Genomic DNA, 26,779 nt, shown 5'->3' with positions numbered 1-26,779 from the left:
TCGAATTGTTGTTCGGGGGACGTTATATATCTCTGCAGCACGTTTTACACTTTGAACACGTTGCGATTGGATATCAAAAAGAGCAAGTTGAAGATATGATTCGTTATAAGTTAATCGAGAGTCGCGTGGTTGAGACATACGCGTTGTAGTATCAACGTCGACGCGCTGGTGGGGAGGTGGCCACTCGCTTGGGGTGGCCACCCGCTTATGAACTACGTTAACTCTAATATAACATAGTTTTATAGGTTTTTTAGAGCTCTTAGTTTTATCTAGTTACATGTTAATCTACTTGACTTAATAATGCAGTTTGTGCTTTTCGTTATAAATCTATCTAGAGGGTAATTTTATAAGAAGCAAGGTATTTCCCACTACGATAGTAGGTTAGACCATTATAGGCAAGGTTTGATGTTATTATTAAGAAAAACGCGTGGTATGAGGGCATATCATTGCATTGAAGAGAAATCTCCTATGTCGCTATGTTGTGCGTCATGATTCATATCTATATCCTTCGCCCTTCCTCCCTACCGTCTTGTCCGCCACATGTCGAGTGGGGGCTATGCAAATATCTCTAACATACAAACAGTCCCGGGGCAGAGACATTTTACATTCCGTGCTTCTTCAGGTAGTCTCCAAGCTCGGCGACGGAGGAGAAAGCGTTGGTAGTCTGGATGGATTCGGGGTGATGGGCGATGATGACGGCCTGGCCGGTCTTGAAGGCAACGACGCCCTCTTTGCCCTAGTATTGCAGTCAGTACCTAATGGGCGTGGGCGTGGGTGGCGGGGGCGGAAAGGGTACCTTCTTTGCCTTGAGCGCATCGTCGCTTGCCTCGATGGTCATGTACTTGACGCCATTGACCTTGATACCCTCCGAGATGACCTTCTTGGGGTCCGACTTGTCATTGAAGGATTTGGCAATGGCTGCCCTTTCCTCATCAGACAGCTGTAACCTGTCAGCGTCCGAGTGTATTGTGATGGACCACGTAACAGCACTGCCACTTCAAGCCCTGTTGCAGGTCGAGTAGCTGTGCCCCGTACAGGCCAGCGGACGACGTACCGTGAAGTCTGGGGAGGCGGCCCAGTTGGTTGCGCCTTCGACATCGCAGATGAGGGCCTTGTCGATGTTGCCGGTGCCGACGAGGCTGGAGAAGGTGGTTAGACGTGCAGGATGAGGGAGGGAGGTCGAGGTGAGACGCACCTGGTGTCAACGTATGCTGGCTTGGGTCAGTCTTTGCCGTCTGGAATGAGGGGAGGGGCAGCGTGGTTGCTCACCTTGCCAGGACATATTGGGTGAGGGGTAATGTGCGTGCTGCGGGAGCTAGAGTGATGAGAAGATTGACAGAAGACGAGGCAGAGCACACGGTAGATGCAGGTACTTTTGACTAAGCGGGACGAGAGGGCAGATGCGGTGAGAAGGTTTGGTGCTGCGTTGTTGGGCTAAGTCGCGGTTTGATAGTGGGGCTGTTTCGACCCCGCCCTCTCTGCCTGTCCTGTCCTGTCCTGTCTGTCTGCGTCAAGTCAAGTCATTGAAATGGGACGAGCGCGAGACGACGAAACCAACACAATGCAATCAGAACCGCCTTTGCCTATCACTCCCACCCCACCGGCCCGCCTTGTCTTGATCCTCTCGTACTTGGTCCTGTCCTTGTTCTTGCGCCATCGTGCAGCCAGCTGCTTGTCAAGTCGACAGCCACAGACGCTGCTCTGGGCCCAACACACCAGCGGCGACAACAAAATGCCCACCGCGATACCCGCCTAGTGTCTGTTCACTTGGTCTCTCTGGGGTCAAAGGCCAACGAGCGGGTCGAAATGCTGGCATCGGACAAGCGGACCCATGCACTGCATATCACTAAACGGTGGCTCTAGTGTAGGCGCCGGCCAGCAGAAGAAGAATAATTCCGTCTTTGGGCGAGTTGCTTGCACAGATGAAGCACAATTGCTTTGTATGACTCGGCACTCGACACTTGACATGGTCCACTGGGTGCCACGCAATGCTGCGCAGCAGACGAGAGCGGCTATTGTTGCAGCAGCAGTGCATTTGACGTGGTCCTGTTGAATTCTGGCCTGGCCTCTCTCTCCATCTCTCTCTCCTCTTGGCCTCTCCTTCCGGCCTCGGCCTCAGGCATTGACTCTGCCTTTGCCAGTCTCGATGGCCTCGCACCATTATGACGTGCGCCTGTTACCCTGGCCGCTTGCCCGTGTCCGTGTCCCGTCCCCCAGTCACGTGCCCACGCTAAGCCCCAGTCCGTAGCTCTGAGCTCACTGCCAAAAGATTACGCGTGAACAGATGTTCGATTGATAAATCGTACCATTCAAATGTCTAAACACATGTGAGCTTGCACATCACTGCTTGCACATCTCTTGCGACCGTACTGCCTAGAAAAGCCATACCATGCCGTCTCCTTCTCCGTCTCCAGCACGCTCGCCATCCCCATTGCGCACGCGCAGCCCATCTCGCGACAGGTCGCATACACGATCACCGAGCCGCTCTCGTTCACCACGCTCGCCATCGCCACGGCGCTCACTGTCCCCACGGTCTCGGTCGCGTACCCGATCCCGCTCGCCCACATCACTGTCTCCCCGGCGCAATGGCCGGCGCAGCTACACACCAAACACCAGATCGCGCTCAAGAGGGAGGAGTTACACTCGCAGTCCTACCCCCAGGGATGCGTCGCCAGCGCCCCGGAGTTCAAAGGTGAGTACATCGAGTGACTTGATATCAAGGACACACACTTGCTTCTCTCCAGTCTTCCCAGCTCATCAGTCCGCCCGCTAATACTCTGACAGATTGTGGTAGAAGCCTTGACCAGAAATGTCAAAGAGGATCACATACGTGAGATATTTGGAAAGTACGGCGTCATCAAAGATGTCAGGATGCCCATGAATCCCACATGTATGCCCCATCTCGCACTTTCGCAGTCATTTTACTCATGGCCAAGCAGTCAACATCAATCGCGGTATCGCATACGTACTCTACGAGGAGATTGACGAAGCCGAGCGTGCAATCGCAAAGATGCATGACGCACAGTTGGACGGTTCCAGAATCCAAGTCTCCATCGTGCTCCCTCGACGTCGCTTCTCCCAAACACCTCCCCCAGCCCGGAGAGGCCCACCGCCAGGCGACAGATTCCAAGACGACTTCGACAGCGGATATGGACGCGGCGGACGAGGACCACGAGGAGGAGGCCCACCCGGAGCATACAGACCACCGCCTATGGATGGTCCTCCACGCTACCGCTCTCCACCGCGCCGTATGTCACCTGATCGTGGACAGTGGGGACGGGGCAGAGGTGGCCGAGGGGGAAGGGGAGGATGGGGAGGACGCCCACGATCGTATACGCGGTCCCGAAGTCGCTCGCCACGGAGGAGTATGTCACGCTCTTCTTACAGCCGGTCTCCATCGAGAACTCCGCCAAACCGAGGCTACGGCAGGAGAGATAGCCCGCCACGAAGAGGTGGCCCTAGCGGCAGCACTGGCGGAGCCAGAGGACGGAGAAGCCCTAGTTACAGCTCCTACGGTAGTGACCGCAGTCGGAGCAGAGACCGCCGATGATTACGCTATTTTCCGGGCTGCAATGTGTTGGAAGAAGTTACGGTTTACATGGACGGAGCCCTCACAGGCAGCATTCAGAGCGTACTGCCAGTTAGGCTTTCTTCGATCGGAACGTGCATGGATATATCAGTGACTTCGCTGCGGCCATGAAGCCACCATCTATCAAGTTGTACATCAATACTACCGAGTAATCAAGTCATCTTCAGTTGAAACCCGGCCCCTTTTTCTTCGTCTTCCCTCGCCCTGAAAATGCTACTAAAATCCAGACTACCCTGCATGCCAGGCGCCTCACCCCTCTTTGGCGCATTCGGGCTCTTCTTTCGCCTTCTCTCCTGCCCGGCCTTACTGGGAAACGTAGGGAACATCTCTGTGGGCTTAGGCTTTGGCTGCTCTTTGAAATACGGGTGGGCCAGGATCTCCTTCGCCGTTGGCCTGTATTCCGGATTGAGCGTGAGCAATGAAGAAAGCAGATCTACGCCCGAGGCCGTGAGAAAGGGGAACTTTGCACGATTAAAGCCAGGTGCATTGCGGTGGTCTCGGGGCATCTTGAGGCTCTTTGCATTGGGCAGCCGGTAGAATTGCGGCCACGTCTTCTCAGAGGGTAATCCGCACAGCGAGAAAATGAGCGAGAGCTCGTCGACTTCATTCTTGCCTTGCAGCAAGGGCTCTTTGGCCAACAGCTCCCCGAATATACAGCCAATGCTCCACATGTCGACTTCAGTCCCGTAGTCCCGGGTGCCAAGAAGCAGTTCGGGCGCCCGGTACCAGAGCGTGACCACGAGTTGTGTGAGAGGCGCGTTAGAAGGCGGGACATGCCGTGCCATGCCAAAGTCTGCAATCTTGAGCTGTCCTCTGTTGTTGAGCAGAATGTTTGATGTCTTGAGATCCCGGTGCATGATGAAGTTTTCGTGTAGATATCCGACTCCGGAAACCAGTTGACGCAACAGCGTCTTGACTTCGGATGCCATGAATGGCTCGCTCATGTCTTCCTGCAGCGTCTTGAGGTCGTGTTCGAGGAACTCCATGACCAAGACGCATTCTTGGGGATCGTCGCCTGAGAGTATCTCGTGGAGATTGACAATGTTATTGTGTCGACAACGTTGGAGAATCGAGATTTCGCGTAGGGCTGTAATGGGGAACCCGTCTTGGTTGTAGTCCATCTTCACTTTCTTCAAAGCCACCACGGTGTTGGAGGTTATATCACGCGCTCGTGAAACCCAGCCATACGAGCCTTCTTCAATCTGGTTCAGAGTCTCAAAGTTGGATGTGTGTCGGCATGAGGTCCAGCCTCCACCCTCGAAGCGCAGTAGTGTTCGCTCTTCTTGAGTCTCATTTTCTTTGGGTACTTGTTCATCATCATCGCCTGTTGACAGTCTTCTACGCTTCGCGGGACGCGAATCTGCTGCTTCTTGCGCTACGCGCGCTGCCGCCTCTGCTTCTTGCTGTTGTTTCTGCAATTTTAGGCGCTTCTTCTCTTCCTTTTCTTTCTTTCGGCGTAGCTCTTCGGCCTTGTCTGCTTCGTCGTTTGCCCAGCGGGACGCCATTGTTCCTTCTCTTTCCCACGTGCAGGCTTTGTCTTCGGAGATTTATGACACGAACCGCATACCAAATCAACTTCGATATATATCGAAATATGACTGATGTCCGGGTTGGAGCGTCGCACACAGCAACAGGCGGAGGCTGAGGATGATGGTCATAGCTTCGTTCACCTCGGCGTTCCGATCTGAACTTTTGTCGTTCCGAACGCGTAGACGTCATGTAGCTGCGATGAGCATGCCAACATGAGGATTCAGTCCCTAAATTTACTGCGAACGGCAGCGTATGCTCGCCTCTCAGTACCTCGGCCAATTGGATGTCATGCAACAAAATGCGCTTCCCGGTGGTCGTCGACTTCGACTGCTGCAAGTTCGGAACGGCAATGGTCGACGCCTCTTGCAAAGACGCTGGCTGAAGCCATTACCGTAAGAATTCAACTCGACGACAAGGAACAAAAGGCCTGACAGTAAACCCAGACGACTGGACCGATTTCTGTAGCGGCATATATGCGCCAGTGCCTCACGCATCCCGAAGGTGGCTACTACACTAGGCAGACGACGAGCGGACAGGATCAATTTGGAACCAAGGGCGACTTTGTAACCTCACCCGAAATCAGTCAAATATTTGGCGAGTTGATTGGTATATGGATCTACGCCGAATGGCTAGCACAGGGTAGGAAGGACAAGGTCCAAATTATGGAGGTTGGCCCTGGACGAGGAACGTTGATGGATGATGTTCTCAGGGTATGGTAAAATACCGACAAGAGAAATAAAAGCATAGAGGCTGAAATTTCTTAGACACTTTCGAGCTTCAAGGCGTTCACAAAGAGCATTGAAGCCATCTATCTCATCGAAGCGTCGCCCTATTTGCAGAAACAGCAGGCAAAATTGCTTTCTGGGACTGAAGATCTGACAAAGAGCGATATTGGCCTGACTGCAACTTGCAAGTATATTCCAGGCTGCAAGATTGAGTGGTGTGAGGATATCCGACTTGTGCCGAAGGGTAGGTTCCGGCTGGGCCTTGTCCGGTTTTTCTAGTACATTGCTGACAAGCGACATAGAGGCCACAGCGACCCCCTTCATACTCGCCCATGAGTTCTTCGATGCACTCCCTATACATGTTTTTCAAAATGTAGCACAGTCTTCTATACCGGCTTCGTCAACAATCATGACACCAACCGGCCCCATAAAACCAAAGCACGGCGTAACAGCCCCCAAGAATAACTGGCATGAGCTTGTTGTATCGCCGACCTCTCCTTACACAGAAGCGAACACATCAGGCTCTCCGACATCGAAGAAAGATGCAGAAAAGCTAGATTTTGAGCTGACTGTGTCAAAAACGCCAACACCACATTCACTGTACTTGCCTAAGCTGTCCAATCGTTACAAGAAGCTGGAAGATACCCCAGGCGCAGTCATTGAGATTTCACCGGAATCGCTTGCATACATCTCCGACTTTGCTGTGAGAATTGGCGGTAGTAATTCCAAGGCCGGCACTGCTTCAGCGCCAGCCAAAGAGTCTGATGTACTGCCCAAAGACGAGGAATCATTCACAAAATCGCAGCCTTCCGGAGCCGCTCTCATTCTTGACTACGGCCCACTAGATACGATTCCTGCAAACACACTTCGTGGCATTCGATCGCACACGACCGTCTCACCTTTTGCAGCACCAGGCCTTGTGGATCTTTCGGCGGATGTAGACTTTATTGGTCTAGCAGATTCTGCTTTGGAAGCCTCTCCTGGCGTGGAGGTCCATGGCCCTGTTGAGCAATCCTTCTTCTTGTCAACCATGGGGATCAAAGAACGAGCTGATCGCTTGCTCAAGGCAGCAAAGGATGAGGAAACGAAGAAACGGCTAGAGATGGGGTGGAAACGGCTTGTGGACAGAGGCCCGAATGGTATGGGTAAAACGTACAAGGCCATGGCCATTGTGCCGTACAAAAAGCAGGGTCCGGTCCGAAGACCGATTGGATTTGGTGGAGACGTGGTTGTATGAAGTCGTGTGGAGGTGAAGAAGATGATTGGGGTAATGTTCTACATAGGCGTGGTGGTGTGTATTGCCCGATGGATCGGCACGCGTCGAATGTCATCGTCTTTCGAATCGAATCGGGTGCTCTACTGTGCAACGCTTGTAACTTGATGTATTCTAACAATGGTTCCGAGTCAATATTCCTAGCTACTTGGTTTCGGAATAGTCACGTGTGGTGATGACAGGGCTCAACAAGCATATCTCACGGATTTGGAGGCGCACAGAGCAACCATGGTTCGTTTTGGGGGGTGGTAGAATTGCTTTTTTCCGGCTCGAAGCTGTCCTTTTGTTTGCACAAGACATAGAAGCCTGCTCAAGTGATACGAGAAGCTGAAGCCTAGTCTACTTAGTACTATACATACAAATGTCGATAGTCTGGTAGTTGTCGTGGGGTGCAGGGGCTACAGGGGTAGCACGGAGCAGGGATGTTGGCGACGATGACGTTTGGTGGCCGGCAGTAGGCCGGCGTGCAACCTTGATTACAACATTGCTGGGCATGTCGAGCCAGAAGGAGGGGACAAGCACCGCAGCTGCTGCTCGTGCCATTCCTTACTTCACCACCCTCTCCTGGTCCGTCTATCAATTGAAAATCGCCCTGCTCGCCTCGGCCTCGCCGTCGGACATGGCCAAATCAACCGCCCTCCAGACCAATCTCGACGTCGACTATGTCATTACCTACCGCTTTGCCGACACGGGTATGCTTGCTCCCATGGCGGGGTGAGTGAAGCAATGGGCTGACGGGCATACAGACAAGACCAAGGCAGCTGCACAGTTTGAGAAGCTGTGTGAGGCGCTGGCAAACGTTGGTTTACAGACCGAAGTCCGCAATGGCGACTCGCACTCGCTTCTGCTCTTCGTCAGGGTTGCTTCTGACGAGCACCTGTTTGGCGAAGTATATAGGTCCAGGTACGCATAGCCCCTGTGTTGCCTCTGCAGATGGATGGCTGACTCCTACTCAAGAGTCCGCGACTGGATCCACGGCGCCCGGTCTGCTGCCCCTGAAAATGTTACGCGCGAATCGCTTGAAGCAGAGCCATTGTACGAGGCTGAGCGGCTGCGCATCATATACCAGCTCATTACAAACCCCACGTCGGAGGGTGGAGCGGGCATAACACCCAAGGAAGGCGAATGGAAGAACGTCGACTCCATCTTCGCCCTGCATGACCATGCGTACAACAAGGATTGGATCAAGAAATGGACATCTCAGTACATCCTCAGCACCGAAGACTTGGACGACATCCGCAACCGCATGGGAGAAAAAGTAAGCTGCCATCTCTCGGCTTGGGGCAGTCTAGTGCTAACGCGGCCAGATTGCCTTTTACTTTGCTTTCACCCAATCCTACTTTACCTTTCTCATTCCAGCTGCGGCATTCGGCCTCTTCTCATGGCTCTTCCTTGGCTATTTCTCGCCAATCTATGCTCTCGCCAGCGCCTTGTGGTGCACCGTCTTCACCGAATACTGGAAGCATCAGGAAAAAGACCTGAGTGTCCGCTGGGGTGTCAAGGGCGTCTCCAACATCGAGGTCAAGCAGAAGGACTTCACGCCCGAGAAGACCATCACCGATCCCGTCACCGGTGAGCAAGTTGGTTTCTTTCCTGCATCCAAGCGCTTCCAGAGACAGTTGTTGCAAATTCCTTTTGCAATCATTGCAGCCTGCTCCCTCGGAGCCGTTATTGCAACCTGCTTCGGCATTGAGGTCTTCATCTCCGAGGTCTATGACGGACCGCTCAAGAGCGTTCTGGTAAGTACTACAACAGAAGTACCGCTTCTACCCATACTAAATCTCCCCAGATCTTCATCCCTACTGGTATCCTGACTACTGTCAACCCTATTCTCAACACCCTTCTGACCAAAGCGGCTACACGATTAACTCAATTCGAGAATTATGAGACACATGCCGCGTACGAGAAAGCCTTGACCCAGAAGATCTTTGTTATGAACTTCATCATGTCCTACCTCGGCATCTTCTTGACTGCATTCGTCTATGTACCTTTTGGCAAAGTTATCGTGCCCTACCTTGATGTTTTCCACGTCGCTGTTCGACCTTTTGCTCAGGACGAGAAGCAGCTTCATCTTGAAACAAAGAGCGCTAGCTGGAGCATCAACCCCGATCGCCTTCGCAAGCAGGTCATCTACTTCACCGTCACTGCTCAGGTGGTCAATCTGGGCATGGAGCTTATCGTTCCATACCTCAAGCGTCGTGGACTTGACAAGTACAAGGAGATGCAATCCGAGCGAGCTGCCAAGAACGGCGGATCCGCACCACCTGCTGCTGCCAACGACCCACCTGAAGATGCTGCTTTCCTTGAGCGTGTTCGTAAGGAAGCAGAGCTTGAAGTATACGATGTCACGGCCGATCTTCGCGAGATGGTTGTTCAATTTGGCTACCTCTCTCTCTTCTCGGTCGTATGGCCACTGACTGCCGTCTCTTTCCTCATCAACAACTGGGTCGAGCTCCGTGCCGACGCCATGAAGATTTGTGTTGAGATGCGCCGACCTACGCCATGGCGTGCTGATACCATTGGTCCCTGGCTTGACTCCCTTTCCTTCCTCACTTGGCTCGGCAGCATTACTACCTCAGCTCTCGTCTACATGTTTTGGAACGACAACACTGGTCCCAGCGGTAGCCCCAGCAATATTCAACTTTGGGCCCTCCTCCTTACTGTCTTCTTCGCCGAGCACCTCTTCATTCTCTTCCGCTGGGGCGTGCGCATCATTCTATCAAAGCTCGATACTCCAGGGCTGCAAAAGGAACGCCGCGAGCGTTACCTCGTCCGCAAGCAGTACTTCGAAGAGAACCTTAGCCAGCTTCAAAGCATTCCCACATTGAGTGAAAAGGGTGGCGAGATTACTAGGCAGAGTCTCGAGGAAGATGCGCGACGAAGCAGTCTGAGCGAGACTACGGCTGAGATTAGGTTTTGGCAACGTCAGAGGAGTTGGAGGGAGAGTGCGGCTGTGGCCAAGAGCCTGATCGAGCAGGCCAAGAACGAGACTGTCGTCGAGAACAAGAAGGAGTTGTAGATGAGGGATGTGGTAGTTGAGTACGTTAACCACTTTCTGATGTGACAAAGAGTTAATCATTCCTAAACCTCGATATTTGCTAGACTTGGTTGATTCTTTTATTATTGGGAGAAAGTTGGAGAGAGTGAACGAAAAGCATCTTTACCTAGTAACAGCAACCAGACTAGTTTGTATAGAAAACAAAATAGTATCCGCATGGCAGCGAAACACAAATAGTCCATCTTTCGTCCTCGAGTGCATGCGTCAATGGCCTGCATCCCAATGAGAAAAGACGTCCCATTGCTGGTGACATTTCTGCTGTAGAAAGAAGTTGGTGTCATTAGTATCTCGGTATCCATCTAGAAGAAGCAAAGAGGTGAAGCAGAACAGAGGAGAGGAGATTGGGAAACTAGGTTGTCATGAGCCACGCATTTAGCAGTACAGAGAATTAAACGTTGAAGCAAACAAACAGACGGAGAGACGGTAAAAAAAGTCCAACAGGTAGAGCCCGACAACAAATCATATAGAGCCGTACTCATTGTCGATGTCCGGTCCTTATTTTGTTCGATACGAATCTTTTCTTCTCCTCATTTCCCGCGCGGGTTCCGGTCCAGACACAGGGCATTACATCCGAGACGAAAACAACAAAACGGCTTTTGTGACGAAACGAGGCAGAAGTTCGTGGAGGCGATCAACATAGGTTGGGTTCGCTAGTCTTGTCATCTGCGCATCGATGGAGGGTTGAATCTGTCCGTCCGTCCGCCTGTTGTGGAAGTACTATCCGTCTATAATTCGCCAAACGCCTAGAGTAGCTGCCCATGGGAAAGCAACTCTGGGGTATCTCTTGTTGCAACAAGTACTTTTGAAATAGAATATGCCGTCCCTAACCTGTCTGGAGGAGCAGATGAGCAGAACGTGCCGAAGCATTTTGTACTCGCCTGCCCAACCCACAGTAATATCTTACGCCCGGATTACCCCAATTCTTTGAGGAACAGAGGTGCTCGTCCACCCAAACAATACATACAACTCCCGTCCCATCTATGATAGCATTATGTCATTCGAGTGCACTTGGATGACCTCTTTCATGGCTCTTGTCCGGTGGTCGTCCTGTCCTAGGATAGAGCAGTTAAGGCAAAGAACACTGTATGGTGCCCAGCTCCTTGCTTGAAATACAAGGTCAACGTAGTCCCGAGGACGTCCAAGCGGCCGCAAAGCATAGGAGAAGCAGAGGAGAACGCCAATAGGGGTTTGCTTCAAATCCAGTATGTAAGAGCTCACTTCAGGGTCTTCAAATGCGTTCTCTGCTTGATGTAAGTCTCATAGTTGCCACCCAAGACACACTCGAGGATACTAGGCCCGATATCTTGGCCTGCGCGGGCAGCTTTCATTCGGTCCTCAAGTGTGTGATAAGCCTCTTTGAAAGCATCAAAGGCATCCTGAACCCTGTGAGATCCACCAGAAATGTTGTTTTCTGGACGATTCGGATCTTGGATAGAAAGACCGTCGTACCTTTCCGGGCGACCGTCGATTCCATGGGCGGTCTAGAACATGTCAGCTTCGTAGAAGAGATGGGAGAGGTTTTGATATCTGCCAGCAGCGCAGTATCAACTGTTGCTCACCTTTTCAATGATAGCTGGTGGATGCATCTGAATGCGTTTCCTAGACAAGTCGAAATCGCCATAATACTTGAGGAACCCCAAGAAGCATTCGCCGAGGTTTTCATGTTTGTCAGAATGCTGAATGTAGCTAACAATCAGACATATGATGCTAAAACCTCCAATGCCGCCCGTGTGCACTTCATTCAGTCCATGCATTACGAGGAATTGCTTTAAAAGTGCTACCATGTATATCATGTCAGGGTAATCCTGCTTCCACTGCGCAAATGTGGCTTGAGCTTGAACCCCGCTCAAATTTTCGAAGGAAATATCAACCTGAAGCTGGGTAAGTCTGTCTTGAAACTTGATGATGGGAACCTTGGCGTGGATGACTTGACACCCATCCGCGTCCATTCCCATGCTTTTGAGCCTGTTGGATGCTTTGTAAAGAAGGCTCTTGTTAGCGCCTCTTTGAGACATATCGACAACAGGAGGCCCGCCGTTGTAGTACTGATCGGAAACATAGACCAAGTCCATGTCAGCTGTAGGTAAATACAGACCTGCAGGGAAAGAACCGAAACAAAGCACACGGCCGTTTTGTTGAGGAAACCTGCGTTGACCCAGGGCATTGTTGACTCGGTTGACAAGTCTGTTGCGCTGTTCGTGTTCGAATGGCTTGGGAGCAACGAAATCGTAAAAGTCCAGTATTTCATTGTGAAGCCTAGTAGAAATCAGTAAATGTTTGTAGGAGTTTAGCGTCAAGGTTGCGTGGAACACTCGGGGATACCATGGGATATGCAAAGCTCCGTGCAGACGCCTGATGCTTTGGACATTGGTCACTTACCACTTCTCTGGTTCGCGAGCAAGATGCGCATACGCATCAGGTGAAGGAAGCCAAGGTGTTGGATCGCGATTGCGAGCGGGCAACCACTCACTGACTACACCTCCTACCGTGGCTTTACGCTTGTTGTTGGCCTTGGGACCACGAGGTGTCCGATGATCCGCTACAGATGCTTCTTGTCTACTAACAATGCTGTCAATGTGTGCGAACTCGTTCAATGAGCCTTGTGTGGGTTTTTGAGCATCATCATCGTCGTCAGCAAACGAAATGAAATCATCATTGGCAACGACAGAATTGTGCCCTGCAGCTTTCTCTGCCTCTTGGTTCTTTGCCTTCCGGATCAGCTTCACAAAGTCGACCCTTTTCCCTGTGGTCTCATCCGGTGGTGGCAGTGCGGTATAGGGATCCGGGTTGGACCATTTAGGGACAGAGTCGCCATCAGCACGCTTGACCTGGGTCCGAGCAGCCTTTGGCTTACTCTGTGACGCGTCACCGTCCTGCTGGCTATTGGAGGAGTCATCGCTTTCTACATCCATGTCGGCTTCATCATCATCCGACAGGTCGTCGGGATTTTGAAAGCGGTTGGAATCAGCTGCGACGCCCAATGCACGCTCAGGACTGCCGTTCTCGCGGTGCTGAAGCAGAGCACGCTCGTGAGGCGCAGCCTTCTTGAAGCCACCTCTACGATGGCTGTTTGCATTGTTCCTGCCGTCGGCGCGAGACTGGCCTCGTGATGCCCCACCACGACCGCGTCTTCTTGACGCCGCAGAACCAGAAGGGCCTCGTAAGTTGGCGGGGCCAGAGGGCGGAAAGCGAGGCGCGGAGTGGCCGGACTCGAAGGTGAATTGCGAGCGATTGCCGTTGCGCTCGCCGCCGGGTCGATAACTGTCGCCATCTCCACCCGTGAACGTCATGCGGTCGGCGAGCGGTGGCGGGCGGTCGCGCCCAGGGCGATATGAGTCGGTCATGGCGTGTCGTGATTTCCAGGTGTATTCAGGATCGTCCGCGGCCAGTGACTATGGTTGTGTGTATATGCGTGCGTGCGTGTGTATGTACAGGTGGCGTTTGGGGGATAGTGGTGTGATGCAAAAGGGCAGCGATGGTTGCGCGCGAAAGTTTTGTGTCGAGACGGGCTTGGTGTAAGCCAAGCCTCTAGCGCGACCCTCTGGCGTTGTGGGGGTGAGGACTGCCAGCCCCTCGTCGACTCCACTACATGCTAGCAATGGTAAACGATACGGACGCAAAGTACGTAAATATATACATAGTACATGCACAGGCTACATGCTCCAGCAACACACGGCCTCACTAGCTCCTAGGCCAAACCATGCCTGCGATTGGGATCAAAACGGTCACGTGGGTAGCTTCGGTATGGGATGCAGTGAATATGGCTCAGCTGTCGATTTCCTTGTTACAGCGTATAATGGTACAGTATTCGAACATTAAAAAAATAGCACATGTGCGTGCAGGAGTGGAGAGACGTAAAAGCATACCCGTGTCAGTCAAAGTGCCCCCTCAACCACAGTGCGTCTTCGCTGAACTGTGCCCAGAGAAGGTCCAAACGCTATGCCAAACGCCGCTCAAATGCAACAAGATACCCTTCATCGCCATCTACAATACTTGGACACTTTGGCCCCTGCAACAACCTGCCTCTGCTGTTTGGGTGGTTTGCAATGCCGTCTATGACCAAAGTGTCGGCCACTTCATCTGCGTTGAGTCCGACCTAATCCTCCTTTGTGAACTTTGGCTTGAAGCCCTCTTGCAATTCCTTTTCTCTTTCCGCTACCCGTTGGTGGCCTTGTATCTCCCTCTCGATCCTCTCTCTTGCCCTCAGGATCTTGCTCTGCAGATAGAAACTGCCACCCTTCTTTGGGTCATTCAGGTCAAACAGTCGTTTGAATCGCTCTGTGACTGCTTCCAGCTCAATGTTTCCCATCTTTCCTGGCCCCACATTCAAGATCTGGCAGGCCTCATCCATGGTGATGTTTGAGGATGAGAAGGCGCCTCCGCTTTTTCCACCCTGGTTGGCTGCTGCATATTTCTGCGAGGCAGCCGCTTGACGGTACGACTCGGATACGGCTCGACCTATTATCCGGGCGCCAGAAAAGACGACTTGTGTTATTATGCGGTGGGCCTGCAGGCGTTAGTTCAGCGTGGTGGGAAGAAGATATTGTTGCAGCGCACCATTATGGCTATGATGAAAACGGGGACGACAAACGAACAAGAATTGCTTCTCTTTCAGGGCCGTGAGGCGCAGGTGCTCGACTTCTGCTTCGTGGTGGCGGGTGCGGACGGCGATGAGGCCATGTCCAAAATTTCTGGGGCACCTTTCGTAGTTTCGGTCCGCTTCCGAGGCTCGCACGTGATCATCGCAGGTTGGCCAATCACGCAACGATCGCAAACCGTCATGTCCGCAACCACTGTGTTCTTGTGTGCTCTGATGCATGCAGATGCGAGCGGAACAGCCAACTGGATTCCGGATTGGTACGTATTTGTCGTACAAGCATGCTCAGCTTGCTGTCTACAAGGAGCGCGTCGCCGAGGGCTGTCACAAGGCTCCCACGAGTCGCCCTCGGACTAAGACCTTCACATGCTCGGGAACCCCCGCAGAAGACATGACCGTGTGCAGCAACGCCGCAAGTGCTAGTAGTTGCATGACATCCTCTGTTCACTCTCAGGCCGTCCTTGTGCGTATTCGCGCACTCGCTTCATTTTGTACAAATATACACGCCGAGCGTGGCTTGACATCAACGCGGCCCTCAGCCTCCTCTGCGCAGCTAGGCGATGACGCACATCCACATGCATGGCAGCACTAGGTCCGTCGCCTCCAGACTCGCAACAAGACTGCGTGTAAAAGTGGTCGCGCAACCACCATGCTCATACTCGACTAGATACACCCTGGATAGAGCACATGTCCACTCCTCACAAGTCCACTAACGATGCGTCGTCTCCGCCGTCTACCGGTGATCCGAATCCGCCCACCTATGCCTCCTTCTCGCCCGCCCATCTAGGCCAGACAGCGCCCCAGACCAAGCGCCGCTCCGCCATACTTGTCCACCAGAAATCCCCATTGCTTGCTGCTACGCCGCCTCAAATTACCCGCGTCCTCGCATATTCGCATCCCTTTATACTCCCGCTGAACAAGTTTGCCGGCCTGGTGACATGGACGACGGGCGATCCATGGGAGAGCTTTCTCCTCGTAGCCGCCTTCTGGGCAGTCGTCATGTATGGGGATGCAGTCACGAGATATGCCGGACCCATCATCATAGTCTCGGTTCTGATACTGGGCATGTACACGCGCAGGTACTCGCCCCTGTCATCCACGGGCTGGACTGGCGAAAAGGGCCAGACGGAACACAAACGAGTCGAGTCGGACACCAGCATCAAGCACCACAAGAGTCTGGAGGAGATTGTTGATAGCCTAAAACTCTTTACTTCGCGCTGCAATATTCTATTGGATCCATTTTTACGCCTGACAGATTTCCTTTCTACTCAGAGGACGGCTACATCGGCTACAACACGACCAGCACTGACTGTGCTGTTTATCCGCATTCTCTTCGTACTGCCTCTATGGATCGCCCTTACGCTCCCACCCTTCTACATTCTTACCACGAAGAGAGTCGTACTGGCAATAGGCACAGTGATGCTCAGCTGGCATTCGCGGCCAGCGCGCGTCACGCGCACACTGCTTTGGAGATCAAAGACGGTCCGAAAAACATGCGCTTTCCTCACCGGCCTAGACTTTGGCGAGATAACATCAGCAAACCAGAAGGGACCACCTCCTCTCCCGCCGCGGAAAAAGAGCACCCAGGAAGTTGCTGCCTCACTAGCTGCTAAGCGCCGACCAGAGTCAACTGGAGTGCGCTTTACTTTTTCCATTTATGAGAACCAGCGGAGGTGGCTAGGCATTGGCTGGACCTCGTCGATGCTTGCTTATGAGCGGGCGTCATGGACGGATGAGCATCTCAATCCTGTGCCACCCAAGGAACAGTTTGAGCTGCCTGAAGTTGAAGGTGGTGGTGCGAGATGGCGGTGGGTCCAGGGTAGTGAGTGGAAGATTGATGGCGCTGCCAAAGATGGTAAGGTCGAAAAGGGTATCTCAAAGGAGGAGCTAGGCTGGATCTACTATGACAATAAGGTACAGTTCATCAGATTATGGGTATGATATAAAGACACTGACTTGTAAAAGTGGAGAGATGGTCGAAGAGGTCAAGATGGCTGGGGTCGCTATACACGCCGTCGCAAATGGTACCGTGATGCCGAGCTTGTCGAATCAACTCCTTCAACAGAGACTACACCCATACCAACACCTAGGCCTGCTCCAGTCGACAGCTCTGGCGATTCCGACGCCAACCACCTCCGGAAACTTTCGTCGAATCTCAGCGTGACATCAAGCACCGACCCGACGCTCGTCGAGGGCGATGGACGCGAGTATGCTGCATCGGTCGTTTCGGACACGGATGCTGCGAGCACCAAGAGTAGGAGAAGCTGGTTCAAGAGAAAGAGGAGCAAGAGCAATTGCGGCAGTGTTAGCGGTGCTACGGCAGTTAGTGATGCGGGCACCAGCGGAACGAGACGAAGCGACGAGGACGATGTGCAGAGTCCGCTCGACCGTATAGTTAGGGATGAGGAGTGGAGGCTCGGTGACGATATCAGGCAACACCTTGATATCTGAGTTGAACTTTGATGTTTTCTTTTCATATACCCTTTTTCCCTTGCAATGCATGATGGGTGGTGATCTCTTGCCGTAGCACGGCCTGGCTATATAGACATGTATGCCGCTGTGAGGACCCCTAGGGACCTGGAGTTGTCGAGACTACATATACGATTTGGCGGAGGCTTTCTTTTGGCAAACGTCGGTCAAAATCTGTGACATTCCACGGCCACGCGTAGGGCATGGATGGCAGTAGACCTACTGTGTATGGGTTGAGCGCCCTCGAGTCAGTCTGCGTGTTGACGGAACCGCGCATGACGTCGCGGCAGTTTTTCGTCCCGCTCACGAACTTCAGACTTCCAGCCCGCGACAGTGATGCGACTCACCCTCCATGTCACTCTCCAGGTATGCCAAGACATACCTACTGAACCAATCCAAGTACAAACATTTCAATGTCTTCAACTCACTAGTCTCTCCGTCAGACCTCGCCGCGCGCGACAATGCCGCCGAATCGAGTCCTGCTTCTCGCAGCATCAAGGACAAGCCAATCGCAATAAAAGATAACATTTGCACAAAAAGCTTGAATACAACAGCATCCTCCAATATATTGAAGGACTTCACCAGCCCGTACGATGCGACGGTAGTTAAGCTCCTCCAGGATGAAGGTGCTGTAATTGTGGGCAAAACCAACATGGATGAGTTTGGCATGGGCTCGCATTCGACACATTCGCAGTTCGACCCAGTAAGGATGCAGAGGTATGAGGGCGAGGACTTGAGTGCAGGAGGAAGCTCAGGAGGAAGTGCGCTTGCAGTTGCCAGTTCTCAGTGCTGGGCGTAAGTCCCCAGGTATTGCCGAGACCAGACTATATATGCTAAGACAAGCAGAGCGTTAGGGACCGATACTGGAGGCTCTGTCAGACTGCCTGCTTCATATACAGGTGTTGTCGGGTTCAAGCCGAGTTACGGCCTGCTTTCAAGGTGGGGCGTGATCGCCTATGCCAACTCTCTAGACACTGTTGGTATACTTGGGCGAAGCACTGAGGATGTGAGAGCCATCTTTGGTAAGTGCAGTTACTACCTAAGTATACAGCACATCTGACAAGTCATAAAGACAAAATCAACATGCATGATCAACAAGACCCAACTTCCATTCCTCATTCAACACGTGCACGTTTTGGAAAGCGAAAGGAGAACCAGCCATCGTCTCTAAGGATTGGCATACCCCTCGACTACAACATCGAGACCCTGCAGCCCGTTGTTCGCAAAGCATGGGTTCGGCATCTAAATCACTTATGGGATCGCGGCCACAGCTTGCATCCTATTCGGCTACCGACGACACAACAAGCTTTGTCAGCATACTACGTACTTGCACCAGCCGAAGCATCCAGTAACCTTGCAAAGTACGATGGAGTACGCTTTGGCAGTAGATCAGAAGGCGTTGATGGAACGCCTGATAGCGTGCTATTCGCCAAAACTCGTGGCCAGGGCTTTGGAGCCGAAGTTCAACGCAGAATCTTGCTTGGAGCCTTCTCGCTCAGCGCCAAAGCTATCGACAACTACTTTATTCAGGCACAAAAGGTCCGCAGACTGGTCCAGCAAGACTTCAACAGCGTGTTTGCAAGACGCAATCCTCTTTTTGAAGATGGGACAGCCCCAAAGCAGCCAGAGGAGGGGATTGATGTTATCGTGTGCCCCACGGCACCATCCATGGCGCCATCGCTATCAGAAGTGGAAACCCAGGATCCTATTCAATCGTATATGAACGACGTATTCACTGTTCCTGCCAGTTTGGCGGGACTGCCAGCCATCAGTGTCCCCGTAGGTGTAAACTTGGGGGAAGAAGACGTTGGGGTAGTGGGAGGAAGTGATTCAATCTTCAACACTGTGGGCCTGCAGGTGGTTGGTCAATACGGAGACGATGAGCTTGTCCTGGATGCTGCGAAAATCATGGAGGATATTTCACTGTCTCCCCAAGTGCACCATGGACCAGATGTCACTGCTTGGCATGTTGATGCAGAGCGAAGAATATAAGTTATTGTTAGGTCTTGTCGAAACACCGTTAGTATCAACAGTCAATCACGCTTCAATACAAATCGAAGTCATGACGGCCAATATCACGCATGACCCTGTCATGTCATGGTGGTTGCATTCGACAGCCATGCCACGTCAACAGCAACTTGTCGTGAAAAAAAACAATAACATATCGGGCATGCTCTGTAGTACTAGCGTTTCTTGTTTCGGCGAAGCCCGAAGCCGGTGCCTCTGATCTAGTACGATGTCAATCTCAGACTCTTAATAATAGAAACCATATGCCGAGATTCCATGGCAAGGCAGACGAATGTAACTCGGCTAAATTGATCACGCAACCACATCGGACCTATGGCCACAGCTGATGAGCACTAGTGCTGGAGACTAGCAAGTGTTGCGTGGGGGGATACATGTCACTGTGTCCAGGTCCACAGCCTAGATGGTCCTGCACATATGTAGTAGCATTGTAGGCCTAAGCAGTCAGTTGTGAGAGTATTGCGTAAGAGATTACTACACTACTAACAACTGTCGGTGAGATACTATGGAGACGATACATGTCATGATGTCCTTGTATACTAGGTACTCTCATGCCTTGTCACTTTCACTAACTGCTTCCAGCCCGAGAGCCCACGCCCACGTGATTGCGTACTAGTAGCTGGACGGCAGGACTGTCGTTATTGGCCGGCATGTGACTAGGCACGATCGAGTCACGTGGGGGGGTCCAACGTGGAAGCTAGTGTGGCCATCTCGATTGGAAGCGCTACGTCACTGATGCCGAATCCACACATCTATGTATGCGCCCAGTCTTGTACTGCAAACGACAACCACGCGATTATAGTACTATGCATCATGATATTGCAGAGCCGTCTGTTGCTTGCCGTCATCTACACCTGCGCCTAGCTATGTCTTGCATTATCAGCCATGTCACACATGCACTGTATGCGGTGAAAAGAAGGGCGGGGTTCACACTTCTGGGCGCAGTGTCACCAGCCTTCAAAGCACAATAGACACATCCATAGCCAGTCAGCAACGGATACGTAAACATTCCATATCAGATAAATGCGGCCAGGCTGGTTCCCACGTCGGCGGTTGTGCCGTTGCATGGCCCTGCCTAAGTGAAGCGGTCCTCCGGACCAAGTGCTCCACACCAAGTTCCGTGTGCCCATGGCATCGAGTTTGAGACCCCAGAAAACGATACTCAGGCGGAGTCATGTCCGGGCTCTCGGGTCAATCAAGTGGTCAGGCAACAACTAGGTAGTGAAAGCAGGGCGCAGTGGAGCCCACCATACGCGCCTCACGGAGTATACCGGGGGCGACTGCGCGACTTGTGCGAGTGGCCCATCGCCTCAAGCGGTTATCCCACCGAGTCGTCCAAGCCCTGACCGACCAACCCCAGCCATGCCTGTAGTTATCCAATCAAGTCTTGTCCGACGGCCAATGTATGATGCCAACCAACCAAACCTCCCGGTCCAGCGTCACAGTGTCGTCTGTATGGGTAAGAGGTGATGAGCATAGCGCGCATGGTGTCGGCCTTGGTCGTTACTGAAAAGGAGGGGGTCAACTCTAGTATATTCGATATGTCACTCGTTGGGACAAGACACCCCACCATCACGGGGGGGTGGAGGGGGTGGGCGGTCGGCCGCACAAGTCGCGCATGACCCAAGCGCCCTCGATATCCACTCAAACGAGCAGCTGGGCCAAGCGTGGGTAGAGAAGGGGGAGACGAATGAGCCAGAGTAAGGCGAGACGGTCGGCGGGCTCTATATAAATACCCCCCCAATCTCAGCACCTTGATGGCCTCATCGCGCTCCAACATTTGCTCATCTACCAAACTCAATACACTAAGCTACTTTCAACCAACCAACCAACCAATCAATCAACCATCCTTCATCATGTCTCCATGGTATGTCTGCTCAGCGTACTCCCTACACGATGCATCACGCCGTCTGCTGGGCATCCTGCTGCATGGGGGATAGCCGTTAGCACCGTGATGGCCCCCTCGCCTCATCATGTGCTTGCTCCTAGCAGTGGTGCAACCAGTTGGATCGTTTCGAACCCTTTCTTTTTTTGAGACGAAGATTGAACTTTCTTTTTGCTAACTGCTTTGTGTTTTAACAGCACCTGCAACACCTGCTCCTGCAAGGGTGACTGCTCCAGCTGCAACTGCGGATCTTGCTCCGTAAGTTCCTCTCTCTCTCTCTTCTTTCTCGGCCTGTTCCAGAAACAATGTTTGCTAATACCAACATCCTTTAGCACTAAGTTAATAATATAACACCACCCGACTTTTGCAACCTTTGAAAAGCACGACAACGCCACGGTTTCCATCGAGCGATTTTCACAGAGATGGACAAGAACTTTTTTGTTTTCAAGATGATGGTCGTTTGTTTTTTGTGACTTTGAGAGGGTTAGCATAGGAACCTTTGAGTAGGAAGGGTGGATGATGGGAATTTTCTGCATGAAGAGTTATGAATTATGGACACTCTTTTGAATCAAAGAATAAGAATTTGAAACGTCAAGTATGCTGTGTTTGTGATATATGTGACAGTGGACTTTGGCACTTGAAGGATTGATTGAATTGGATATAATTATAGTCTAAATGAATGGATTAGTTGTTGCATACGCTGACAAAATGGTCCCTGTGGTTCGACATCTATGGTAGCATTTTTTCCTCGTCTGAACATGTAAACTTTTTACAGCTGGTTTAGTATAATACAAAGCAACTGCTGCCCTAAAACTCTCTCCTATCTCTCCTCCTGACCACTAGTAACATTTATCTTGTTATATTCTCGCCCTTTGATTGCAACATTTCCAAATAAGTCATTCATCCTGCGTACCCACATAAGTAGTTCTAAATAAGCAATCTATACTAAGAATCCATCACCCACCTGACTAAACATTAAATCCCGTATGCTGAGCTACAATATAATGGACATGACACTAAGATATTTTAAATATTCTTCGAAATGCGACATTTGTCATACTCGTCACTTTAGAATCGAGAACTATACATCTTGGGAGTTCTCGAGACTAAAGGTACTGTGACATGGGTTTGAGATGTGTAGAGGTTCAGACTTGGATAGACTTGGATAGACTTGAAGATGGCTAAGATATGTGTACAATTCATGATGAGATAGATTCTTTATTAGTTTGGAGGAAGAATCAAATTTGTAAATATGTGCAATATAACTCACAAGGTGGATTTAAGAGACAACATCATGCAGCTGTCGAGATTACAAGAGTAGTCATGAACTTGAGCTTAGCTTTCCAATTCGCATAATGTACTTCTCGAGCATGATGTGATTTGAACTGTAAGAGTCTGGTTGTCTCCTTGTGTCATAATGGATTTCACTCTTGTCTTCTTCTACAAAAAGTATCTCAGACAATTCCTATCAACGAGCCAAGAAAAAAGAGATACTCATTCACGTATTTCTGCCTTACTTTTGTTCACGTTACAGCAATGCATCAAGACTCGAGACTGAATGTGGAATGACCGTGTACCCGGCCGAAACTAGTAATTTTGGTAAACATTTCAAAAACGCCTGCGCTATGCAACATGCAACAAAAAGAAGCATATGGTTAACCTTTTATGAATAAACAAACAAAACAGGACTACTCATCCATTTGCCACTGATACTCGAGTTTCTCAATGTTCGCCTTGCGATTTCTCGAGTCAAACCACTGCTTCTCGAATCCATTACTACGGTCAATGCCGTCCCACCGGTGACCAGGACGAATGTTGTATCTGTTTGGCTGGAACGGCCCCTTGTACAACGGCTTTCCTGTGATACTGCGCCCGGCCTTCTTTTTGCGCAAAAAGCCCATGGCCGGGTCGTTCCAATGATCGCGTTCCTTGAGCTCGTCGTTGAGTTCGGCGTCATCTGCGTATCGGGCGACCGTCATTGTCTTTGCGTCTTGCAGCTGTTGTTTGCGGCGTTCGGCTTCTGCGTTTTGCACGTCTCCGCGTGCTGCGCGTTCCTTTTCACGCTTCTGCCGCTCCTCTTCCTCAGCCTTTTTGCGTGCCTCGGCGCGCTTCATGGCGACATTGATGATGCGACCGCTGGCATCTCGGTATATGGTTTCCGGTGCCGCACCCCCCATTTCCTTTGCGATTTTCTCGGCCTGGCGCTTCTCCTCGTCTAGCTTCTTGTTCATGGCGGCCTCGACTTGGGCAGCCGTTTGCAGGCCTGCCTTTGTGCCTGACGCTGTTCGAAGTATACCATCCTGGTCTACCATCTCTGGGGCTTCGTCTTCGGCTGCCGCAGCCTTTTCGCGATCGGCAGCCGTACCTGCAATGATGGCATCGGCGGCAGCTGCGTCGGCAGCAAGTTGTGCAGCATGCGAGGGCGCAGCGACACCGACAGCTGTCCACGTTGCTGCGCTGGTGCCTTTTGATTTCTTCTTTGATTTCTTCAGCGTGCCTCCGCCCACTGATCAGCACAGTGTTAGCCATGTACATGTGCAGCTTGCGCGAGTTGAGGAGTGCCTTTACCTATCATTGGCGCGTCATCATCGTCATCATCGGCCTTGTCTTTCCAGCCCAGATTGTCGTCGTCTTCGATGATGAGGCCAGCATCCTTGTTCTTCCTTTTGCGCTTCTTGGATTTCTTTTCCGAATCAGCCGTGAGGTAGTTTTTGGCTAGGTAGTCGGCAAGTCCAGACATGCTTGATTGGATGGCGGGGTTGGCTGCCCATTGTGCATGCACACAAGTCGCGAAGTTTGGCAGGCAAAGTCCATGGGCTTGGCACGCGCATCATACCATGTCACGTGATCTCGCGTCATGGCGTGTGATCAGTCGCGATAGCCCCTGGCCGGCGATCTCACCCACCCCAATACCTCATCTTGGATTACACACTGCGACTATGGCGCCTGGAGAACGGTCTGAAGAGGTGTGGCTGTGGTACACGGCCGTTTATGAGGCGATTCAGGAGATACCGTATGGCAAGGTCACCAGCTACGGACACATTGCCCGGCTGGTGGGAAAGCGTGCGTGGTGCTAGGGGATGATGACGATGACGACGACTGGCTGACTTGTTTGTTTGATCATAGCCGAGTGTCCAAGGTAGCAGCACTCATCACCATCATGTCACTGCTGCAACTAACAGGTGACGTCAAAAGACAGGTGGGCGTGTGTCTCAAGAACCTGCCATCGCCATCGCCATCGCCATCGGGCGACAGCAGCAGGACGAAGCCTAGGTTTCATAGCGGCAATGTGCCTTGGCAGCGCGTGATCAACGCCAAAGGCGGCATCAGCCCGAGGTCTGCGCCCTCGTCATGGCGACAACGCCTTGTTTGCCTTTGTGTTTGCCTGCTAACTGAGCACAAAGAGGACCAAGTGCAGCGGCGCACCAAGCTGATGCTCTACGGAGGGAGGGTGTAGAGGTCAGGCAGGACGGCATGGGGCAGTACATGGTGGAGCTGGACGAGTACGGGTGGTTCCCGGACATGCTCCCGAGCGAGGCAGAGCAGATAGAGGGCAGCGACATGGACGAAGACAAGGACGAGGACGAGGCCGCGTACCATACTTGAGGCATATGCTTGAGAAGCCTTAGTTTTAGGGGGCACTTGGATACATGGTGTACTTAGTCACAGCAACCAGGGTCTTGTTACAGCGGTGCATTGCCGTTGAGCCAACAGAGAGTGTATTACCTGGCACGTTAGAGTTGGCAGCTCGCTGATTGCCGGCGGCTACCCCAAGGCCGTGGGTGGCTACTTTACTTTACTTAGTATGGGGTACATGGCCGTGAGCCGGATCCCGAAGGCTCTAGATTGTGATTACATGACTGGACGGAGCTAGTGGGAGAAAGGGCGCAAGATACGGGAACCGAATGCGGACAGACAGCTATCGGGGGGTTGGCTGGGAGCAAAGGGGCGCCATGCAATATACGAGTGGGATGTAGAGTAAGCAGCGATTGTTGGGACGGCTGCGAGATGCCGTGACTGTTGGAGTGTGATGAGTCGATGGAAAGTATGTATGTAGTAAGATAGTCGGGGAAAGGAGGGCGGCCATGTGGGGTCGGCAATCGGGGGGATACTATGGGGGAAGCTGGAGCCTTGAGCCTTGAGCCTTGGAGCTTCAGCTGCTCCAGCTCCAGCCTGCCTTGCCTTGCCTTGCCTCGCCTCGCCTCGCCTCCCCCCTGACCCATGTCCATTGTCGTCGTCGTCTTCGTCGTCTTCGTGCTGCAATCCAGGAACACGGCAAGCCTGCAACCCGCCCACGTTGGCCACCAAGAGGCTCATGAAACTCCGATGATGACGCCACGGCCACCAGCGTCAAACCGGAGCCGCGTCGGGTTAACGCGGGAAATGCCTCGGCGAGTCGGATGGGCGCGTCGGGGGCCATGGCATGGTCATGAGCTCCCACTCCCTTCACTCTGTCCTTATCAAGATGCAGCACAGAAGAGCGGGGACGGCGCTGACGCCTTTGACCTCATCTCAAAGGGCGGTCCCGTCCGCGCCACTATTTAGGTCAAGGTCATGCCTATCTGCGTACCAACCAAGTAGATACATCCATCCCTACGCCCATTCCAACTATACACTTACCCGTACATACACGAGCCATACATAATCCCTCACAGCTGCCTGCATAGCCACCCGGTCTTTGCTCCCAATACACGTCCGTCATCCTGAGTCACTTCTCAGAGTCATTCACAAGACAGCCGCCAGTCATCAACCACGCCTTCCTACCCGTGCACTCTTATACTACTTATTCCATTCCCACTTGTATACATTACCTGTTCTTTGCACATCATCCCTCTAGCTCCGTCACTCCTAACCTACTCCTTGACCACCCAGCCACATACGCATACATACATACATACTACTATACGCCTAGTCCCCCTTGCAGCCTACCGACACACCTCACTCCTCCTCCATACACTCATACCGTCATACCTACCACACTCCCACCAATACTACCCTCAACTCTTCCAACCATCACCACAACCACTCGTACCCTCACCATGTCGGCCTCGCAGACCTTCACCAGCGACCTTCGCAGCAGCGCCAGGGAGTTCAACCGCGACAAGAACAGCAGGGCCAAGTGGGCGCATGGCCAGTCGTTTGGCCCTGGACGGCGCGAGGAAGACGGCAAGCCTCGCCCTGCGAAGCCCTTTCCTCATATCAAGTAAGTCGCCCCCCTTGTTTCCGTCCTTGTGAGGCCATCAGAGTACTAATCGACGCAGGGCCTCGTCCTTTAGCCCTATGAAAGCCCGCTCTACCTTCCACAAGGACATGGCATCGGCCAGTGACGAGTCGTCGGCCGACGAAGACGTTGACCACCCGTCGGCTGCCCCTGCGCCAGATGCCGACATCGCATACTCATACGATGCCGCTCGCGGTCCCAGCCACGGCAGCCAGATCCTCAACTATGCCCTCGACAAGGCTGTCGAGCGCTTCGAGACAAAGGAGACGGAGAAGCTGGTCAAGAACGAGTACGAAGTCCTGGACATTGATGACGACATTCCACGAACCAAGCGACGCGTCGCTCCCGAGGATGAGGAGTACGAGTTCGTCGACGCCTAACTGTCTGGGCCCAATCTCTTGACGCTT

The 26,779-nt window shown here is 52.3% G+C and overlaps 14 protein-coding genes across 14 annotated transcripts; 9 read left to right on the top strand and 5 right to left on the bottom strand.

The window, feature by feature from the left end:
- Positions 1–601: 601 nt before the first annotated feature.
- Positions 602–1,282, bottom strand: COCCADRAFT_4153 (uncharacterized protein; the record flags this gene model as incomplete). Its single annotated transcript, XM_007712980.1, has 5 exons — positions 602–736; positions 797–940; positions 1,055–1,139; positions 1,196–1,211; positions 1,270–1,282. The coding sequence occupies 5 exons, from the start codon at positions 1,280–1,282 to the stop codon at positions 602–604; spliced, it is 393 nt and encodes a 130-aa protein (XP_007711170.1).
- Positions 1,283–2,389: 1,107 nt separating this feature from the next.
- On the top strand, positions 2,390–3,683 carry COCCADRAFT_4152 (uncharacterized protein; the record flags this gene model as incomplete). Its single annotated transcript, XM_007712979.1, has 4 exons — positions 2,390–2,692; positions 2,785–2,890; positions 2,940–3,248; positions 3,388–3,683. 4 exons carry the CDS (start codon positions 2,390–2,392, stop codon positions 3,681–3,683), a joined length of 1,014 nt encoding a protein of 337 aa, XP_007711169.1.
- Positions 3,684–3,741: 58 nt separating this feature from the next.
- On the bottom strand, positions 3,742–5,094 carry COCCADRAFT_4151 (uncharacterized protein; the record flags this gene model as incomplete). Its single annotated transcript, XM_007712978.1, has 1 exon — positions 3,742–5,094. The coding sequence occupies one exon, from the start codon at positions 5,092–5,094 to the stop codon at positions 3,742–3,744; it is 1,353 nt and encodes a 450-aa protein (XP_007711168.1).
- A 237-nt stretch (positions 5,095–5,331) lies between these two features.
- On the top strand, positions 5,332–7,081 carry COCCADRAFT_93296 (uncharacterized protein; the record flags this gene model as incomplete). The annotated part of the gene is made up of 4 exons (XM_007713028.1): positions 5,332–5,511; positions 5,563–5,829; positions 5,884–6,088; positions 6,147–7,081. The coding sequence occupies 4 exons, from the start codon at positions 5,332–5,334 to the stop codon at positions 7,079–7,081; spliced, it is 1,587 nt and encodes a 528-aa protein (XP_007711218.1).
- Positions 7,082–7,610: 529 nt separating this feature from the next.
- COCCADRAFT_93281 (uncharacterized protein) lies at positions 7,611–10,136 on the top strand (the record flags this gene model as incomplete). The annotated part of the gene is made up of 5 exons (XM_007713027.1): positions 7,611–7,809; positions 7,864–8,020; positions 8,075–8,375; positions 8,425–8,856; positions 8,907–10,136. 5 exons carry the CDS (start codon positions 7,611–7,613, stop codon positions 10,134–10,136), a joined length of 2,319 nt encoding a protein of 772 aa, XP_007711217.1.
- A 1,253-nt stretch (positions 10,137–11,389) lies between these two features.
- Positions 11,390–13,519, bottom strand: COCCADRAFT_25400 (uncharacterized protein; the record flags this gene model as incomplete). The annotated part of the gene is made up of 3 exons (XM_007712993.1): positions 11,390–11,656; positions 11,735–12,431; positions 12,555–13,519. The coding sequence occupies 3 exons, from the start codon at positions 13,517–13,519 to the stop codon at positions 11,390–11,392; spliced, it is 1,929 nt and encodes a 642-aa protein (XP_007711183.1).
- Positions 13,520–14,271: 752 nt separating this feature from the next.
- On the bottom strand, positions 14,272–14,685 carry COCCADRAFT_93360 (uncharacterized protein; the record flags this gene model as incomplete). Its single annotated transcript, XM_007713026.1, has 1 exon — positions 14,272–14,685. A coding segment is annotated over one exon (414 nt), but the record flags the coding sequence as incomplete, so codon positions are not given.
- A 51-nt stretch (positions 14,686–14,736) lies between these two features.
- COCCADRAFT_25399 (uncharacterized protein) lies at positions 14,737–15,129 on the top strand (the record flags this gene model as incomplete). The annotated part of the gene is made up of 1 exon (XM_007712992.1): positions 14,737–15,129. The coding sequence occupies one exon, from the start codon at positions 14,737–14,739 to the stop codon at positions 15,127–15,129; it is 393 nt and encodes a 130-aa protein (XP_007711182.1).
- Positions 15,130–15,351: 222 nt separating this feature from the next.
- COCCADRAFT_35875 (uncharacterized protein) lies at positions 15,352–17,223 on the top strand (the record flags this gene model as incomplete). Its single annotated transcript, XM_007713025.1, has 3 exons — positions 15,352–15,364; positions 15,440–16,686; positions 16,738–17,223. The coding sequence occupies 3 exons, from the start codon at positions 15,352–15,354 to the stop codon at positions 17,221–17,223; spliced, it is 1,746 nt and encodes a 581-aa protein (XP_007711215.1).
- A 370-nt stretch (positions 17,224–17,593) lies between these two features.
- COCCADRAFT_35874 (uncharacterized protein) lies at positions 17,594–19,233 on the top strand (the record flags this gene model as incomplete). The annotated part of the gene is made up of 3 exons (XM_007713024.1): positions 17,594–18,036; positions 18,088–18,263; positions 18,314–19,233. 3 exons carry the CDS (start codon positions 17,594–17,596, stop codon positions 19,231–19,233), a joined length of 1,539 nt encoding a protein of 512 aa, XP_007711214.1.
- A 188-nt stretch (positions 19,234–19,421) lies between these two features.
- COCCADRAFT_93256 (uncharacterized protein) lies at positions 19,422–19,595 on the top strand (the record flags this gene model as incomplete). Its single annotated transcript, XM_007713023.1, has 1 exon — positions 19,422–19,595. A coding segment is annotated over one exon (174 nt), but the record flags the coding sequence as incomplete, so codon positions are not given.
- Positions 19,596–22,839: 3,244 nt separating this feature from the next.
- COCCADRAFT_93304 (uncharacterized protein) lies at positions 22,840–23,891 on the bottom strand (the record flags this gene model as incomplete). The annotated part of the gene is made up of 2 exons (XM_007713022.1): positions 22,840–23,657; positions 23,720–23,891. The coding sequence occupies 2 exons, from the start codon at positions 23,889–23,891 to the stop codon at positions 22,840–22,842; spliced, it is 990 nt and encodes a 329-aa protein (XP_007711212.1).
- A 199-nt stretch (positions 23,892–24,090) lies between these two features.
- COCCADRAFT_35872 (uncharacterized protein) lies at positions 24,091–24,757 on the top strand (the record flags this gene model as incomplete). Its single annotated transcript, XM_007713021.1, has 3 exons — positions 24,091–24,214; positions 24,334–24,487; positions 24,556–24,757. 3 exons carry the CDS (start codon positions 24,091–24,093, stop codon positions 24,755–24,757), a joined length of 480 nt encoding a protein of 159 aa, XP_007711211.1.
- Positions 24,758–26,190: 1,433 nt separating this feature from the next.
- On the top strand, positions 26,191–26,752 carry COCCADRAFT_93273 (uncharacterized protein; the record flags this gene model as incomplete). The annotated part of the gene is made up of 2 exons (XM_007713020.1): positions 26,191–26,354; positions 26,413–26,752. The coding sequence occupies 2 exons, from the start codon at positions 26,191–26,193 to the stop codon at positions 26,750–26,752; spliced, it is 504 nt and encodes a 167-aa protein (XP_007711210.1).
- Positions 26,753–26,779: the final 27 nt, after the last annotated feature.

The sequence above is a fragment of the Bipolaris zeicola genome (genome assembly GCF_000523435.1).
Source record: "Bipolaris zeicola 26-R-13 unplaced genomic scaffold scaffold_53, whole genome shotgun sequence".
NCBI lineage: Eukaryota > Fungi > Ascomycota > Dothideomycetes > Pleosporales > Pleosporaceae > Bipolaris > Bipolaris zeicola.
Note: the sequence above shows the minus strand (reverse complement) of the source record. Positions and strands in the feature narration are given on the sequence as shown.